This window comes from Alosa alosa, chromosome 24 (assembly GCF_017589495.1).
Source record: "Alosa alosa isolate M-15738 ecotype Scorff River chromosome 24, AALO_Geno_1.1, whole genome shotgun sequence".
NCBI lineage: Eukaryota > Metazoa > Chordata > Actinopteri > Clupeiformes > Clupeidae > Alosa > Alosa alosa.
In genome coordinates this window covers 12,429,906-12,448,502 of record NC_063212.1, presented here as the reverse complement: position 1 = coordinate 12,448,502, position 18,597 = coordinate 12,429,906, and the positions used below count along the sequence as shown (strand labels likewise).

General features: G+C 43.5%; 2 protein-coding genes across 4 annotated transcripts; one reads left to right on the top strand and one right to left on the bottom strand.

The window, feature by feature from the left end:
- The first annotated feature begins 2,125 nt into the window (after positions 1–2,125).
- Positions 2,126–4,007, top strand: sst5 (somatostatin 5). The gene is made up of 2 exons (XM_048236347.1): positions 2,126–2,336; positions 3,254–4,007. The coding sequence occupies exons 1-2, from the start codon at positions 2,193–2,195 to the stop codon at positions 3,440–3,442; spliced, it is 333 nt and encodes a 110-aa protein (XP_048092304.1). The 5' UTR covers positions 2,126–2,192; the 3' UTR covers positions 3,443–4,007.
- A 404-nt stretch (positions 4,008–4,411) lies between these two features.
- On the bottom strand, positions 4,412–18,384 carry trip6 (thyroid hormone receptor interactor 6). 3 transcript variants are annotated; one of them, XM_048236344.1, is made up of 11 exons: positions 18,285–18,384; positions 17,660–17,715; positions 15,895–16,111; positions 14,919–15,067; positions 12,554–12,658; positions 11,334–12,032; positions 10,883–10,973; positions 8,426–8,595; positions 7,869–8,047; positions 7,277–7,397; positions 4,412–6,762 (listed from the first exon to the last, which is right to left on the bottom strand). In XM_048236344.1, the coding sequence occupies exons 3-11, from the start codon at positions 16,100–16,102 to the stop codon at positions 6,631–6,633; spliced, it is 1,854 nt and encodes a 617-aa protein (XP_048092301.1). In that variant the 5' UTR covers positions 16,103–16,111; positions 17,660–17,715; positions 18,285–18,384; the 3' UTR covers positions 4,412–6,630. The 3 variants fall into 3 exon arrangements, with proteins under 3 accessions (XP_048092301.1, XP_048092302.1, XP_048092303.1); XM_048236345.1 differs by lacking the exon at positions 18,285–18,384 and adding an exon at positions 18,131–18,259; XM_048236346.1 differs by lacking the exon at positions 18,285–18,384 and adding an exon at positions 17,811–18,095.
- Positions 18,385–18,597: the final 213 nt, after the last annotated feature.

The following is an 18,597-nucleotide window of genomic DNA, read 5'->3' as shown; positions in this document are numbered from 1 at the left end:
CGGTCTGGCTATATTATCCAGGTATATAACACATCAAATACAACATATAACACATTAGAACACATCAAATGCAATCTTGTTTGCTACTCAGAAGACTACATTTGGTGTGCACACTGCTGTGTGTGTATGTAGGCTCAAGGGTTATTGTTAGATGAGTTTTGGTCTATAGTCTTATGCATTCTGGTCTTGTGAGAGATATGCATTTGACCAAAGGGATTAGTGCACCTTTGTTCCAACACTGGCTCTCATGTCATGTCATGTCAAGCAGCCAGTGAACTGAAATAGTCTTCTCCCTCTCACACACATAATTCACATAACACAAGACTTTTACAAAAACAATTATTACTGCTGTTTTCAAAGCAGTCATTGTTTTGACTCCTGAAATCACCAAGACCAGCAGAACCACAACGCAAAACAAACACACACACATCATCCCGGACATCTCCTAGACTTCCGCAAACAAGCCATCACACACTCCCTTCATGCTCGATTCATCAGAAGCCCTGTCAGAAGCTATGGTAAGGCTCTATGAAAGGAGTGACCTTTTTAATGAGTCATTCTTCATTATGGCCTGGGATATGGTGAATGGAGCTGACGGGAGCGATTGAAAGACCCAGTGTATTTCGGCACCCAGTATTTAGGTGCCCAGCATGATGCCCGCAGGGTCGACCTGCCTGCCCCTTATCTGGAAATGTTAATGAGTGCACGGGGCAGCGTGCGGGTCTGAGGAAGCGCAGCGAGATGTTCGCCATCGCCCTGCAGGTGGCCGGAGATGGTTAGCAGGAGAGAAAGGTCACCTTGTCACCTGCCCACCCCCCCCATTTCACCACCACCATTCCACCGGTGACTAACCCATCCTACACACGGTTATAGTTTCCAGTTGTCTTGGGACATGGGTAATAACAGTCACCCCTTTTGTTTCAAACTCCTCGGTAGTGCTGGACGGGACGCTGTGTTCAATTACTCCAACGGAGTACTGAGTAGTAACTAGTGGCTGTATAGAGAGTCACCATCTAGGTCTCAGTTTGATTGTGATGTGTTTGGGCATGTGAAAAGGTGCTGGTGGTAGGGACACTCCGGGGCAGATGAGCCAATTAACATTTGAGTCACTTCTTGTCATCCGCAGCTTGCCACTGTGCACAGAACGTGGAGAGAGAGAGAGAGAGAGAGTATGAGAGAGAGTGTGTGAGAGAGAGGAATGTGCTAAATGGTTGCCAGTGCTTTAATCACAAGTGAGGTGCCTTTAGTGTTAATTTAGTCAGACGTCAGCACTGTCACACCACCATGGGAAGATGCACAGACAGAGTTCATTGACGAGCCCCAGGTTACTCATTTCATGTAGTCATAGTAGAACTATGTAGTCAGTGTACAGTAAGCACCTGATTTTGTGATGCCAGATAGAATAAGAAAAGAAGACTAGTCAATTGACAATTGAAAGTGAAGAGATATAGTACTGTATATGCCACAAATTGACAGTCAGATTGGGATTCAAAAATGTGTCTTAGAATTTTCTTGTGAAATGATTTGGGTAGAACTACAAAAAGTGATTCAGCTGATAGCAGGTGCTTTCCCCTTCTCTTGGTCAACAGGAAATAAGGCTGTGTTGCGAAACTGATGACAACCAAAAACTGGTGGGACCTCTTTTCTAACATTTGTTTTGATTAAGCCGATTGAAGCATAGACCTATTTCTAGTTAACTCACACAGATATGGGAAATGGGTCTTCAGTAGATTCAGGAGCTTTAATGAATGCACAACACCCCTATTCCATGTAACAGCTTGAACTGAAATAACTCAGTTGAAACCAAATGTGTTATTCTTAACATCTTAACATCTCTTAAATTGCAACAGAAGCAGTTATGAAGCCTGTTGCACCAGCTGTAACAACTCCTCAGAAGCACCTCACTCAACCTAACACACAAACACACACACACTTGCACACACATGCACGCACACACACACACACACACACACACACACACACACACACTCACTGAACTCAAACACACAGCCCCCATCATCATGTCCTACGTATTCTCCAGTGAACCAATCAAAGCCCCGAACCTCACACATAGGGGGTATATATATATTCCATGCCTATTGGTTCTCCACACAGACCACTCTCAAAAGGCGACGACACCTGCTGTCACTCTCCGGACTTGACCAAGCTTGACCAGCCGCCCGCCCCGAGCCATGCTCTGCTCCCAGCTCCAGCTCCTGCTCGTGTCCCTGTGCACCTCCGCACTCCTGGGTGGGACCAGCGCCGCGCCACAGAGGGACGTCCTGGAGCAGCTGCTCAGAAACAACGGCCATGGCAAGGACCCCGACCTCAGTGAGGTGAGGAGGATGAAGAGTATGATGATGATGATGATGATGATGAGGATGGTTAAGTTAAAGGATGGGTGTCTGGGATGGTGGAGGAAGGAGAGAAAGACGGTTATAAGGATGGAGGAGGAAGGAGAGAAGGAAGGTTATAAAAAAGTTGTAGTGGTGTCTTAAACACATATTATGTTGGCGTAGGTCCTTGTAGTACATTGCTCTTCATCATATCATCACCATCTCATACAAGCATTAAGAATGCACATAAACAGTGTACACACTGGGTGCGTAAAGAATAAGTGGGAGAGAGATTCTATTGGTATCTGTGCTGGAATTAAGGGCTGTGATGACAGAGATGTGATAGGTTCCGAGCAGTCTTGAGCCTTGAGAATATGAGCATTGTCTTGAGCCTTGAGAATATGAGCATATATCAGCATTGACATGAACATGATGTTGAAACAGATATAGCTGGAAAAAACACTATTTTCAAGTGCGACTGTAATTGGTATGCCAAGCAGCAGCACCATGGAGCAACAACATGATGATCAGTTCAATGTAATTAAAATTGGCAACAAACCTAATAAAAATAATACTCTACCATCGCCATTTGTTGATTACATCTTATTCAGAAATTATACAATAGCAAAAACATATATTTTTAAAATATATATTATAAAATATATATTATAATAAAAGAAACATTTTAAATCATAATATTTAATATTTATATTACTTATATTAATTATATTTAAAATTGTATATTATTATTTATATTTATTATTATTTTATTATTAGCATTTGTTATAATTGTCACTAATCTATTTCTAATAATGTCACCATTACTGTTGCTATTGCAGTAGAATGGTAAGTTACAGTTGTACCTTGCTTTTGGGTCACCCCGTTTAACATGCACCTGCCCTCCCGTCTGGCCCCAGGATGCAGCCGAGATGCTACGGCTGAGGATCCTGGCTGACCTAATGTCCGAGGGGGAAGACGAAAACCTCCTCACGGACCGAGGTCCACAGGGCGGCCGCGACCAGGTGCTGCGGCAGCTCCCCAACTCCCAGCGGGAGCGCAAGGCGGGCTGCCGGAACTTCTACTGGAAGACTTTCACGTCCTGCTAGCCAAGGGACAGCATGGAGAGCTACGCAGCTCCCAGTTCAAGAGGGGTGGGGTGGTGGGCAGGGGACAGAATAATTTGTTGGTAGATTTAAGGTGATTAAATCTCACTGCTCCATTCATACTCATACACTGAATGTCACTGTCTGTCGCTATTTACTCACAAGGTCACTTTTTATGACTATGCTGTACATGTACCTGATAACATTAGTATCACTAAAAGTGAGTTTGAACAATTGCAATGGTGATAAAATGCACAAATGAGAGGTATGAATGTCAGTGTAAATGAAGATCTCTAGTCCCTTGAAAGATGCCAGATATTTACTGGTATGTTTGACCCTACTGGATCCCACAGTAGTTGATGTGGCGGCAAAAAGAGCTTAAATCATGGAAAAGACGACGGAGTTTGAATGTATTGCTTAGCTTTCGACCTAAGCACAATGAAGTATTGGGTTTGTGCAGCTGAATGTGTGTGTGTTAGTTTGTGTAGGTGTGTTTGAGTCTTGGACTGTGAGAGGCCACTGACAGACACTTCTCACCAATATTTTCATTAAAAGTCAAGTGTGTTTGTATATGCCTCAGGCCCTTTCCTTGGTGGTGGCAGCAGTGGCGTGTGTGAGTGTTTGTGTCTGTGTTCGCACATGTTCTTTTCCTTTTCTCACTTCAAAATATGTCTCTGAAAAGGGAAACTTAGCACACACACTTTGCTTCTGCCAAATGTGTAGAACATATATAAAAGAAGAGTTAATTTGCAGAAACAAATACTCTAAGCTCCAGTTTATTGAATTTTCATAAACCATTTTCATGGTGGATTTCAGGTAATATCAAACAAACTGAAGTTGGGCTCTTTTAATTAGATTTATTTTTAGTTAATCAAAATAGCCCAGATTCAGTTTGATTGATATTACTTGAAATGCACAATAATGCACAATAAATAACTTGATCTGTTAAAAAAGGATACATGTTTTTGCAAATTAACTTAAATGGAACTTTAATGTCAAAGAATAACACCAAAGGTAACATTTGTCTGCTTTGAAAATGGATGGGTTTATGTATGAAGTATATACTACAATTCAATGACAGAGTAAAGCAGATGTTGCGCACACAATATTCAAAATAAACCACTCAATCACTCAACTCATGCACCAAAGCACACGGCTACAGGCCATTCAGGAGTTCATCGACTGCCATCTACAAAGGTGGACCTTTGCAAAATGGTTTAACTACTTGGCAACAATGCAAATTGACAGGAGATGTTAGTCCAAAAAGACCACGCAAGGACAAAAAAAATTACAAATACAAAATGAACAACACCAAAATTGTCCTACACATATTCTGAGGGAAAACTATTGACTTAAACTATGACTAATGCACTGACTTAACAGTGATTGAAAACAAGACTGACACTTACGTGAAATGCAATAAATTAACAAAATGAATGTGCAACTTTAATCCAAATTGATGTTAAAGGTCTTTAAGTTACTTTTGTTGTGAAAATAGATATCAGTTTTTTTTCCTTTTGAAGAGGTTGGGGAGCATTTGATGAAAACAAAACAAACAAACAAACAAACAAAAAGAACACAAAATGGCACAGACAAAAAAAAGTTCCTATGTTTTGCATCAACAGTTCCATGGTTTCATTTTAGAAGTTGCAAATAGTGGTTAAGAAATGCACATAAAGATGACACACAGTCTCACACACGTTGCGATGAGCCAAACTAACAAAAAGCCTAAGCAGAATCCCAGCCGGTCAAAAGATATCGTGGGTCAAAAAGGGCTTGTGCTATTTTGTTACTGATAAATTAGACACGTGAGGTCTCCACTTCATAACACCGGCATTTTTCACACGTAACACCTCATCCTCGGCCAACAACTAAAACTCACCAACCAAACGGCAATCACAAGAGCCCTTCGTCCACATGTAACTTTACAGATGCATGCGAAAGGCAATTCAAAATTATTGCATTACAGTCATCTCAGTTAATAGCAGCTCTCTCACTCAGAATCAAACCATGACTTAAGTAGCTTCCCATGACCAAAACGATAACACCAACCTTCTTAGTGCCATTTTCAGTTACACTTTAATATTTAGCTACTGTAACCTGTTACCTTGTAGCCACCCTATATGTACCCTGTAAAACAATGTGTAACATACGAAGTCAAAACACGTTGCTAGCTTGTATAGGCTCAAGGTTAAGACTGGGGATAGGTTGGGGCACATGAAAGAGTGTAGAGTATCAACATACAGTTACTGATAATTGCCGTGTTACACGTATGTAACACAAAGTGTTACCTTCTAATTTTTGTTGTCATCACTATCTTCACTACCATGTTTCTGTCAAAACATTTCACCTATCAAGTCCTTCACTTCACAGCAATTCTGACTTCATTTATCTACTTGAGACCTGTTTTTGTCTCAATCGCCATGGTAACCAATATTATCCCTGTGGTAAGAGGAGATAAAAACAACACCTCTTCTCTACTGTACACTGCGCTAAGGAATACAAAATGTCCGCCACAGCCTTTCAGACAGTCTCCTTGCACCACCCTAGTCACACTACCACCCTCCCATTATAACACACTGGACAGATAAACTGACAACTGTACTGAGGTGGAGCAAAAAACACCAATGCATGTAGTTTCATCATACAACCTTGTTTTGTTTACTATGGTATGGCTGTCCCAAAGCAGAGCTATTGATTTACAGCAAAGGTGAGTGGTTGTATATGGGGGTACCCTGCTGCCAGCAGCTCAGGAGCATAGTATAGCACTCACTTGAGTGTGGTCGGGTACTAGGGCAGAACTGGGTCGCACTGGGTACTGGGTGCCAACCCAAGTTTCAGTTCCAAGTTCTCTATGTTTACCTGCATTTAACTAAACCCAAGAACAGGAGTTACATTAACACAAAAACAAAACAACACACACAGCATCACCAAAAGGAGTCAATGTTATAGTGTTCAATTTTGAGGTGGAATTCTGAACAGTACGTTTCAATCACTTTCAAGCATCACACATATCTGATGTCATACCACGCGCGCGTGCGCACACACAGACACACACATTCTTCAGCTTTGGACGTTTGTTCAGTCGGACTGTATTGGCAGAGGGCAGATGGGCAACAACAGAGAGGTTGGGCACAGTGAGGCAGGGGGGAGGGGCAGCAGGCAGGGCAGTGGGCAGTGGGCCTGGCGGCTCAGCAGTCGGTGGAGATTTTGGCGGAGAGGTCCTGGATGCGGCGGGCACTGCAGCCCTTACACAGAATGTGTCCGTCCAGGGGGTAGCAGCCTCGGCCCTCGCCCTCTGAGGACAGGAGCAGACCACATTCCTACAGACGGAGGGCAGAGATGAGCAAACAAATCAAAACAACATTCATGCCATGTGCCATCTGACAAAGATAGAGGTGTGGACAAGAAACTTTACAAGGAAAAGTAGCAAAGTTCTAAAAGTTATTGGTGAAAGCCAGGCCTCTCTCTCTTTCTCTCCATGGTGTTATCTTGTCATGTGCCATCTGACATAGATTAAGAAGGAACTTAACAAGGCATCTCTGTCTAGCATGCAGTTGGTCCAAAATGCTGCAGCTCGTCTTTTAACTGGTACCCGTAAGCGTGAAGACAATGTACAGCACTTTGGTCAACTGCCTGTTTTTAAAAAGTGCTATATACCGGTAAATAAATTCATATTGACCAGGAAGCGGGTACTAATGAAGAATATCTACTTTTGTGTGATGACATGCAGAATTATATTACAGAAAAACAGGATCCTGCCAAAAGCACTCACACTTTCAGTCACCTCCAAGAACCTAACCTTTTTTTTAGTCAAGTCAAAGTAGCAAATCTCACCTCACACTTGTAACAGTTGACATGAAAACTTCGGTCCAGGGCAACTATCCTCACCGTCTCCTCCTGACCTGGCTCAGGCATGATTGGCTGCCCGCACACTGAGCAACGTGGGGCGAACTTCCTGTGACACAGGAAGTACCAGACAGCACCTTTAGTTAAATCATCAGTATGAGGAACTGCATGCGCACTAATGCAAACACATCCACTCATCCAGCCAGAGTGGGAGCCCAAGCGCTAGCCAGACGGGCGGAGAGTCCCACAGATAAGCCCATACAGGTTCAGTTCCATGAGAGGACACCTTCCAGATCATCTCTACCATGATAATAACGGAAACTGCTTTTGACCAAATAACGGTGAATTTATTTGTAAGCTGAGAAGCAAAGCTCATAATCCTCTAAAGCCCCCACCCTCACAGACAGGAATACAAACAGCTTAGGTTTATCTCACCCCCACCCCAACCCCGATGAGCTGGAGAGAAGCCCCTGAAATAGTGGCGGGGCTTTCGCACACCGTCGTTAGCATCAATGTTAGCATTAGCACAGAGGCCCTGCACTTCAGCAGCAGCTGCCGCTAACGTCGTTGGCTTACCAACCTGTGGAAGTCATCGATGCAGTGGATCTGGGAGGTGGCGTCCACGGTGAAGGGCACCCCGTCCAGGCAGCAGTTGCAGACCACGCAGGTGAAACAGCGCGGGTGGTAGGCCTTGCCCATGGCCCGTAGGATGCGGTCCAGAATGGGGTTGGAACACTTGGAGCAGCGCTCGAGGGTGCTCTGGAGCAGAGAAGGGGGGGAGCATAAACAGTTAGAGAGGGGGAAAGAAAGAGTGAGAAAATGATGGATGGATAAGAGAGGCAGAAAGAGAAATAAAGAAAAAAAAACTGACAAAAAGAAGAAAGATGGACAGAACAGGGGAAGAGAAGAGAAATACAGTGAAGCACAGGTGTTGGATTGTCTGTTCCTTTTGGAAGTAGGTAGGCAGGGAAAAGGGGGAAAGCTATATAAAGCCTTCCATAAATGCAAGTTGTTGTTTATACACACATAGACACACACTCTCACACACGCACAGACACACACAGACACTCTCACACACGCACAGACACACGCTCACGTTCACACTCACACACACACACACACTAAAGGACCACTGACTATGTAGCAGCCCTCGCAGTAGCTCTTCTTGTCCAGTGCGTAGAAGGGCTGGCCCCGCAGGCGGGCGTGACAGGTGATGCAGGTGAAGCACTCCACATGGAACACCTGCTCCATAGCAATGCACCCGCTTCCGTCTCCAAGAACGTTGTCACCACACCGCGCACACCGGCCTGCCAGACAAATGAGCAAACAACTGTCAGATCCTAAGCCTTTATCAGGTGGCACCATCCGTAAGCTTTCTCTCTTCAGTTTCTAGCCCATGTGCTAGCCCTACAACATTTCATTAGTTCACTAAATAACTCACATGCACGCACACACACTCACGTGACTGAATTTAGATTGATTTGGACTTACTTTTGAACTCACTTTTACTTTGGACATGCGTGAAAAACAATTATAGATTGTGCATGGCTTCATCTTCCAAAAATAAATCAATGTGCTACAATATTGGTTCTTGTTTCATAGAGTTCAAGAGTACTTCAACATTGACCTCAGGCTGTACTAGAGTTAAAATAATGCCCAGTGCATTACAGCACAGGGTAGTAGGCCTTGTTAAAACACTTCACTGATGAAGTGTGTGCATTTAGATCCCTGTTCAGATAACTGAACCGCTGTGGCCAAATGAAACAGTGTAAGGAGCCTTAAGATAAGGTCGGGTCCTGTCCTACCTCTGGCACAGTCCAGATCCACTAATTCAATCAATAGTTTTCCAACAGTGCTTATGATACCATGGAGGTTAAACTTAACTTGTGGGTCATTCCAGGTCAGATCAGATAAGGTTGTTGCTGTACCGTCTCAGATTTTGTTCAAACCTTGTATCATGAATGGGTCCCAAAACCAAGGCCTATAAATGTTCAAATCCTACGTCTTCATATTTTTCTTTTCAGTCCTTGATATTACTTCAGTTTGACAGCCTGAAAAACCCATTATCTGGGAAGCAATGTTTGGCCATTAAAGGTGCTCTAATCCCTGTTACGCGGTTTCTAAGCTACAACATTTTTTGTCACATACAGCAAACATCACCTCACCATCCGCTAGCTGCCTGTGCCCTGAATACACTGTAAAAAAAAAAAATGTGGTCTCTATGGACAGCCCAGGCTCCAAAACCGTGTAAGGATTAGAAGCCTTAGGATAAGGTCAGGATCTCAACACTAACCTGTGGCACATTCCAGATCCACTAATCCAATCAATAAGTTTTGCAACAGTGCTTGTGATACTATGGAGGTTAAAGTTAACTTGTGGGTCATTCCAGGTCAGATCAGATAAGGTAGTTGCTGTACCGTCTCAGATTCTGTTCAAACCTTGCTTATATCATGAATGGGTCTCAAAACCAAGGCCTATAAATCACCTCACCATCTGCTAGTTGCCTGTGTCCTGAATACACTGTAAAAAATGTGGTCTCTATGGACAGCCCAGGCTCCAAAAATGGCAACAAAAACAACTTGGTCCAAACATTACAAACTGTTCCAGCCAATCACCGACGAGATGCACGTTTAGAAGAGTTTCAATTGCACGGAGGGAGGAGGAGGGAGTAGCGAGCTAGCTCTCTGTTTTGTTTGAACATCAACAGAAATGACATTACCCAACATCACTTAGAGCACCTTTAATATTTAGTATTAAGTATAAAAATACATTATATTATTAAGGTTGTGCCAATATTTGAGTTCTCCACATATAATAATGATCATGAAGGATAAAACAAGGGAAGATGGCATTTTGTGGGCACAACTCAAAATGGGTATTTAGTGAACAAAATATTAATGTTTATACTTTATTGTATTTTACTGTAATGTATCTGCAGACAAATGACTTATTGGTGTCATGTGGTATAACAAATGACTTATTGGTGTCATGTGGTATAACAAATGACTTATTGGTGTCATGTGGTATAACAAATGACTATAATAGCCTCACTATCAATCTTGCACTCATACTGATAACGTGTTTGGCTCCATCCTACAAAGTTTGAGCAGGCTAGGAATAATAAGTTACTGATGTCCAAAGATCGTTCTTAAGAGAACCTAAGAGCCTAAGAGATTGTTCTTAAGAGAACCTATGAGCCTAAGAGATTGTTCTTAAGAGAGCCTAAGAGAAACTGAGGCAGAATGCCGTAAACTCCCAGTTACGGTTCTTTTGCTTTAGGCTGATTATGCTTAATTAGTGTCCAGGGCATATCCAAGGGTAAAGAAAGTAAGGAATTTAACAGTTATTGTACAGGTCTTCGTTTTGGGACCAACACATTATGTTGACAAACTCTGAGCAAAATCTGAGACGATACAGCACCCATTTTCCTGGATCCTGTCTGATTTGACACAGAATGACTCTAATAGCCTAGTTTAAGGCCCATGTTCACAGTATACAAATGACTGAACAAAGCAGCCTCTTGCCTAGATGGCTTCTAGGATGCGCCAGCCAAGGCTTGACCCCAGAGGGAGGCATTTTACAATCAGAACGTACCAAAGTATTCCTCGGTAGGGGGGTGGTTCATGTCATAAACCAGTTTCTTTGTGAGACGATCCAACTCTTCTTCAGGCCTTGGCACAGCCCCCTGCCACAACAACAAAACACTCACATCAGGAGCATTCCAAAACCATCAACCAATCAGGAAGCAACAGAACAACATACAAAATACAACACAATTCCTCCAAGGCTCATGAATCCAGCCTTTGCTGCCATGATCTGCAGTGCTAGCCATTTCTCAAAACATATAATGTAGGCACTCCTATCCTCTTATAGTAGTATTGACAGATGCAGTGGTACTTCCTAGCTAAGGTCTCCTCTGCACTGTAGCTTAAATGTTATTCTATTGCTGTAAGTTGCTTTGGATAAAAACGTCTGCCAAATAAATGAATGTAAATGTATATGCAGAGGCATGAGACGGCAAAGCTCTCTGTGGACCCCCCCTCACCTTACTAAGTTGATAGGCTGGACTCGGTACCGTCCCTGAGGCATCAGGACCCTTCTTGGGCGGCTGGGGTCCCTGGCTGGCTCGGACTCCTGGCGGCACTCCTCCTGACCCGTGCATCTCCTGGGCCTGCGGCGGGGGCATGGAGTACCAGCCCTGCGGGTGCTGTGAGTGCTGCTGCTGCTGGTGGTGCTGGTGGTGTTGGTGCGGCTGAGACTGGGCCTGGATGGGCAGGTGGTCCTGGTAAGGTGGCCGGTGGTCCTGCGCCGGGGGGCGGGAGGCGTGCTGGCGCGGCGGCGGCGGCGGCGTGTACGCCTGCTCGGCCTGCCGGCCCGTCTGCGAGTAGGTGGTGACCGGCTGGGCCGTCTTGACCTGGACGCTGAAGCGCGGGCCGGTCGGCGTGGACGCCGTGGTGTAGGACGCGGGCACCGGCTGCGGGTAGGGCTTGTGGTGAGCGGCGGCCGAGGAGGACGAGGAGGAGGACGTGGAGGAAGGGGAAGGGTAGGAGTAGTCCAGCTGGGAGTTGTACGAAGAGGCCTGGTGGTCGCTGGCGTATGGGGGAGCGGGGTGGTACTGGCTCTGGGGGTGAGGGTGAGGGGGGTAGCCCATGGACGGACGGCCCTGGGGGTGACCCCCTGGTGGGCCCGAGGGCTTGTAGCGATCCCCTGAGAGGTGCTTATTGTAAGGCACATTATCATAAAGCTGTAGGGGGAGAGGACAGAGATCAGTCAGCTGACTGACAGACTCAACTCATAGTTCGTCCTATTCACCTCAGTAGGATCTAGTCCATTAGCAACACAATACCCTTACTATCAATCTTTTCACTGTACTCCTCCGCTCTTTGTGGTCTGTTGTGAAATAAGATATTGCCTCTTTCCCAGCTGTCTTTATGCGGCGTTTCCCCAAAAGAGTCAGTGAACCTCTACAATCTTTTAAGCAAAACATCTAAACCTGTAACCATAAATTCCAAACACAAGTCGATATTACTGAACACTTCAAAAACGAACACTTCTGAAAGTCATAAATTCCAAATGCAAGTCCAAATGATTTAAACACTACTGAAACAGAGAGTGAACCTGAAGAAGCCAACGGCGAAACACAGCATTCACTCCTAATAAACAATTCCTTATATTAGATCAGTGGGCAGTGATGATCTCTATTTTTTTCAACTACTGAAACAGTGTTATTAGTCATGCCCACTCTGTGGTGGTGATGATAAATACCTGAGTGCTTGCGCTGTGTGGGTGGCTGTCCAGGTCTGCGAGCATGCAGGTCAGTGAGTCGATCTCAGCGTCTATGTTGGAGTGGTGCTTCTCCGGCCCTCGCCCCTGGAAGAGAATGCACCCAATGACCAGTCCATATTAATGCTTAAAGGATAATTGTAAGGACCGGGCTGAGCTGGAAACAAAAGTGGGTTAACAGAGGCTGCCCAACCCAACAACAACAACCAAAAAATAGAGGTTGTTTGCCGAACACAATAAATGTCTTCATTTGTAGCTATGATGGACACTTTCTATGTCTTCATCTTCACTCCACATCCAAAAAAGACAGAGCTGGCTTTGAAATGACTAATATCCCCTGTATTTTTTTTTTACTTTCATAACCTCAATTAAATGATGAAATTACACACGATCAATTCCAATTTTGCTACCTGCATAACTGCAACAAATATCTAAAAAAAAAAAAAAAACATTTGAATGTTTTTTTACAGTTTTTCTCAGTCGCTTTGGTGCTTTTCTCAGGTCAGAATGAAAATTCTCATAACTATTAGTTCAACTTCCACAACATTTAGTCATTTGTGCACATCATAGTAGCAATTTCTCCTTCCTCTGAACAAATTGCAAATGCTTTTGAACATGTATCAGTTGCTTTTAGAGATGCACCGATATGGAATTTTAGGGCCGATAACAATAACCGATATTTATTAGTTTGTTGTGGCCGATACCGATACGATAACCGATAATATTACTCTTGAAAAAAAATTGTGAAAAGTGATTTGGGGAAAGCATTTAATAAGCATAATTTTATTGCAGTAATTTTACCTACCACCAAATGATGGACAGAACTCATATTAGTCCTCAATAGTATGGCAGTCAACAACATAACAGTAGCCTAGCCCTACAGTATGTGTGGCTCCTTTAAGTGAACCTGACGTCAGTGAATTGCGAGTGAGTGGCTAGAGAGTTTGAATCGTTTTCATTTAGGACTAAACGCTCATAAACGGCTCAGCCTGGAATAAGCTACAGTATAGCGACCAAATCAGAGTTTGTGAGGGAAACTTTCAACTGCGGGTAACTGAATAAAGCTACAACTCCACAGACTATATCTTATGTCCGTCTACTCTGTTGCGCACAACCTGCTGCAGCAGAAATGAAAGGAGTTAGCCCCGAAGGTTTTAATAACTTATTATGATGACCTGTCTGGAACTGAAGCATTTAATGGTTAGCATATTTCTAGGTAATAATACAAAACCCAAGCTAAAGTAATGCAAATATAATACTAAAACACAACTTAGAACTAGGCCTACTTATGTACTTTCGTCCCACTAACGAAGTTTGTTTATTTGTTTCCCCGACCAGCGGTGCAAAGTGCAAACACACCAGCACAAGACGGCTTTTAGATAGGGCTGAGCTCCGCTCTGTTAAGGTTAAATGGCCGGATCATTCACTTAGAGGATTTTGAGATGCACAGATTCCCAAATGAACGCTTTTATCCACAGATTTTGTTAGAGTGGTGAAATACATTCACACCGCTGACATTATATTGAGGAAAAAGTATAGCCAACCAAGCTCAAGTAGCTCAGTGTAGCCAGACGGACCTTACGTAGGCCTAAATTAGGACTTTAAAAAATATCGGCGCAAATTATCGGCCAGAATTCTGTTATCGGACCAATAATAATATTTTCATTTTTTCACTTATCGGCTAATAATATATCGGCCGCCGATATATCGTGCATCCCTAGTTGCTTTGTCATGTCAGTCAAAATGAACTATACTTATGGATGCTGAATAGTCATTCCCAATAAAACTAATAGTCTTCATTTCATTGCTTGAGTCATTACATACAAAATTGGTGAACTAGTTATCAAATTCTGTCACAATGCTGTAGAATTGCAAAGAGCATATACAGTAAAACTGTGAAACATACATATTCAGTGTCTTGTACTCACTTCCTCCCCTAACTACATCAATTTGTAACTTTACTGTAGTTTTCAAATGGCTGTATAGTGCTGTCTTGAGTATTTTCAGGTAGTGTCACCAAGTTCTGACCTTTTTTTGCATGGGAAAACACTGAGAGCATAAACTGTCGTAAAGAAAACATGACAAAGCCATTTGACTATCTTGTTCATAAACGATGGTGTAAAGACTTCTCATTTTGATGACACTGGCAGTTTCATTGACATAAATACTTGCTTTTGAGGAATGGACTATCCATTTTGAGCAAGTGACGTGCTTTTACAGGTTATCCAGTTTTGCAGTTAGCACTAATTGTTTTGAGAAATGCACTGCAGTGCAAATGTTAATAGTGATGTGAGAAAAGCACCAAAGCAACTGAGAAAAACTGTAAGAGGATATCGGTTTGACCCACCTGATGGTCATAGCCTGCCATATGAGGATTCCATGTGTTGCGCTCGTCATTGGGTCCGTGGGAAGGGGGGTAGTAGTGGTCCCCAGATTTAGGAGACAACGGGCGGAAAGCTACAGAGCCGGGGTCTTCAGGGTGCTGCATGCTGCCACCTGATAAAACACACACACACACACACAAACAATGTTTATCTAATGAAAGACATTTCAAGTACTCTGGCAAACAGTCAGACATGACATCAGCTGTTTTCCCCGGTGTCCAGGCCGACCTGAAATGGAAAGATAACACAAGACCTTGGGGAGCGGCTACAGTCACACTGTTGGAATGCAGATGTGTTACTGTTACTGTAATGTAACCAGACTCCTTCTGCCAATTATCCGTACATGGAATAAGCTGAGTAGTGCTACTCAGCTCATTTCAAAAGCATTTCAATGAGGATCTTCAAGTTTCCTTTTGAGTGTAGGACTAGGCTTAATTTGAGTAAGGGAAACCGGCGCTTTAACCTGTTGAAGAGTACGGTCACAAATATGTAATTAGAATGTTCGCGAACCGAGAGTTCCGCATTATGATGTGAAAATAACCAGGAAGCATGAAAATAATTCACTCCTCAACAGGTTAAGCTTACTGGCAGGATAAGAGGAAGTGGGTGAAGGAAACATGGCTTTTTAGAAAACTGGGACTGGGAGTGAAGTCCTCCACCAGTGTCTTCACACTCTGAGTGTATATAATGGCTACCACAAACCATCAGTGTATAGCAACTACTGCCAGTGGAAACTGTATAATACTGACAATTAACATTGAGGTATTAGTCACAGGATATAAAATAACAGGTAATAAATGCTCAGTCACACTAACCCTAAAAAATTATACTGTTAGACCTGTTAACAGTCTCATTTTCTGGTCAGAACATCCTGAATTCCGGATTAATCTGGAAGAATCACATCTGTGAAACAGTATGGGAACACGCTTAGCATCTCACCTGTCGGGCCAGTGGCGATGTACCTGGTGGGTCCCCCTCCACCTCCCCCTGTGACACCATTCTGCTCATAGGCACCGTACTTGGGCCTCTGGTCAGCCAAGACCTTCATCTGGGCCCGGTAAAACGATTGTCCAGCGTGTGACATGGGGGGCGTGGCTCTCTCTGGGCTACCTAGGGTTCTCGGAGGCAGCCAGGTTGGGCCGGACATAACGGAGCTCTGCAGACGATAAGACAAGGGAGGGAGTGTCATTCTCATGTGAAGACGACAGGTAACCCACAGAACAAAGACTGAGGAAAAGATGACATCAACATTAGGTCCAAGAATCACTTGTAAGCCTCTATGAAAATAACAAATGATCTCATTCGTATGTCAAGAAGATGGGGCCCTTGGCTGAAAGATGTGGGAACAAACCAAAGCCACCCGAGAGACCCCTTTTAACTGTTTCCAGAGAAGCGGAGGTGAGGTAAGTATATCTGCTGTTGTCCACGCCCATTGCGCCTTTGCTAACCTGTACCTTCTTGATAGATAAGACATATAGTGATATGAGATTCTGCACGTCAGTTACAGTCTCAGTCTCAAGGAAGCAGTCGTAAGGTATGTGTGTGTTTATGTAATAGGTAACCAAGGCAACGCCGGAGATGCTCCTACTCTGCGTTTCCTATGGTAACGTTTGAGACCACTTTAACAATAACCTCCCAGTTTCAAAGCAGGAAAACGGGAATCAGTCCCACACAAGAGGGGAATTCCAGTGGCACTTGGACAAAAAGCCACTAAGTGGGATATCTGACTATACTCTCTCTATGTTACACACACACACACACACACACACACACACACACACACACACACACACACACACACACACACACACACACAATTCCCACAGGTGCAGGACACTAGCTGGGTTCCTCGGTCACCGGTGGGCTACAATTGGTACAATGGCCATTGTTCCAGGAGTTTCAACTTCACAACAAACAAGCACAGAAAAAGTATAGGAAATATTGTGTAATGATGGATCTTTTTTCTAGGGCACCTGGACTATCACACAATGCATTGGCTTTCAGAAATAAAGGCAATTTAAGTTTTGACTAGGACTATAATTCCCAACACTCTCACAAGAAACCGAGTAGGCTACAAGTAGGATGATGGGGCTGTATTATAGGCTATTCATCATGCACTTCAGAAAATAAATTCATTTTTATTTAAATTAGGTTTAGAAAGGACTGCACGTTATTCAAGATTCCAACTAGACTTAAATAAAGTGGGTCTAGGCATAAATCATCCTACAGTTAACGGTAGGCCTATTGGGCTAAATGTGCAAGCCATTAATGAAGTTGCTCTCTCCATACCAGCGGGTTTAATTTCAGCCTATTTCCGGTTGACAGCAAACTCAAACCCGAGGTCTGAGGGCCAGGAAAACATATAAACCTACAAACCTACGAACCTAGGCTATCATTCAACGATGAAGTTGCCAAGCTTATGAAAAGTTTTATTGCCTCAAAGTTGTAATACGCTACAAGCCCTCCTCCTGCAGGGAGTGTTTTCTACTCAATGATGTCTATTTTACGACAGAATGTTGATGACTGACGAGCTACGTTATCAATAACCGTTACATTTTATATAGCCAGTTCGTGACATTGCCATAATAATAATCCCGCTGAAAACTTCATCGCGAGACGAAAACCGGTAGCCTAGTAGGCTATAATAGACCGTTGTGGAGCATTTAGAAGAACAATGAAGCAATAACGAGTTTCCGTAGCCTACCTCTTAAAATCTGGGAGACTTTTCCAAGTCTACGGTCGCCTCGTCTTCACCCTCATCTGGGAATGAAAGGGAATAAACATGATGCAGTGCGAAGATAACAAATTGAACCAGAATGTGACGGAGTTCTCTAACGAAACATCACTTATCCAACCTTGCCAAATAACAGAACGTGGAGTGAGCTAGCTTGAGTAGAAACGACCACACGCTGTGATTGCAACAGTAGCCACAGCATAGGCGACGTTACAAATAACCACTCAGTTAGGCTACTGTTACATTGTATTTCTTTCAGCAACAGTCAGCATTAGACCTGCTATCGGAATAAGGCACAATCTCCTAGGCCTATATATCTGCCGCGTCTAGCTACTAGCTTGTAACAGAACTTCGTAGGCTATAGTGTGCTTGTTAAGCCACTTGTTTATTAGTTAATGTTAGCAATGGAACTCCATTCGTTAAATGAATGCAAATGATCACCTTAGGCTACTGCGTAGGTTACACTTGTTGCGCACAAACAACCAGCTAAATCGCTCACTCGGTCATTTTTATCAACTGTTTAATTCAGATAACGCAAACGTAAACTTTGAAATGTGCTGATTGGTCTCAAAAAAGATTGATTTCTGTAACCTACTTTTGCTGAGGATCCGTTTTGTCACAGGCCCCATGAACTCGTCACAGCATTCCAAACGCGTGACGTAGAGTGGTCGCCTTGCGAGGTGGTTGCGGTAAGCACATTTTAGTCAGGCCCGACACTGTCTGTCCCACATTGGGTTGACAGATGGTGCCTTTCCATCCTGGAAAAAAAGTCCATTGCCTGGGGTGATCTAATCCAGCGGTCTACTGTATACTCTCATTCATCTTTTCTAGGATTTTAACCACAACACTCTCAAATGGCAAAAGATATCATAAAGATAGGGGGGTTTATTTGGGTTGTCTTTCATTCA

Coding starts and splice junctions, on each gene's coding strand:
- sst5 (XM_048236347.1), top strand. CDS start 2,193: ATGCTCTGCTCCCAGCTCCAGCTCCTGCTCGTGTCCCTGTGCACCTCC. Junction 2,337..3,253: donor AGGACCCCGACCTCAGTGAG/GTGAGGAGGATG, acceptor GTCTGGCCCCAG/GATGCAGCCGAGATGCTACG.
- trip6 (XM_048236344.1), bottom strand. CDS start 16,102: ATGTCCGGCCCAACCTGGCTGCCTCCGAGAACCCTAGGTAGCCCAGAG. Junction 10,974..11,333: donor CAGCCTATCAACTTAGTAAG/GTGAGGGGGGGT, acceptor TTGTTGTGGCAG/GGGGCTGTGCCAAGGCCTGA. Junction 6,763..7,276: donor TCAACTGTTACAAGTGTGAG/GTGAGATTTGCT, acceptor CTCCGTCTGTAG/GAATGTGGTCTGCTCCTGTC.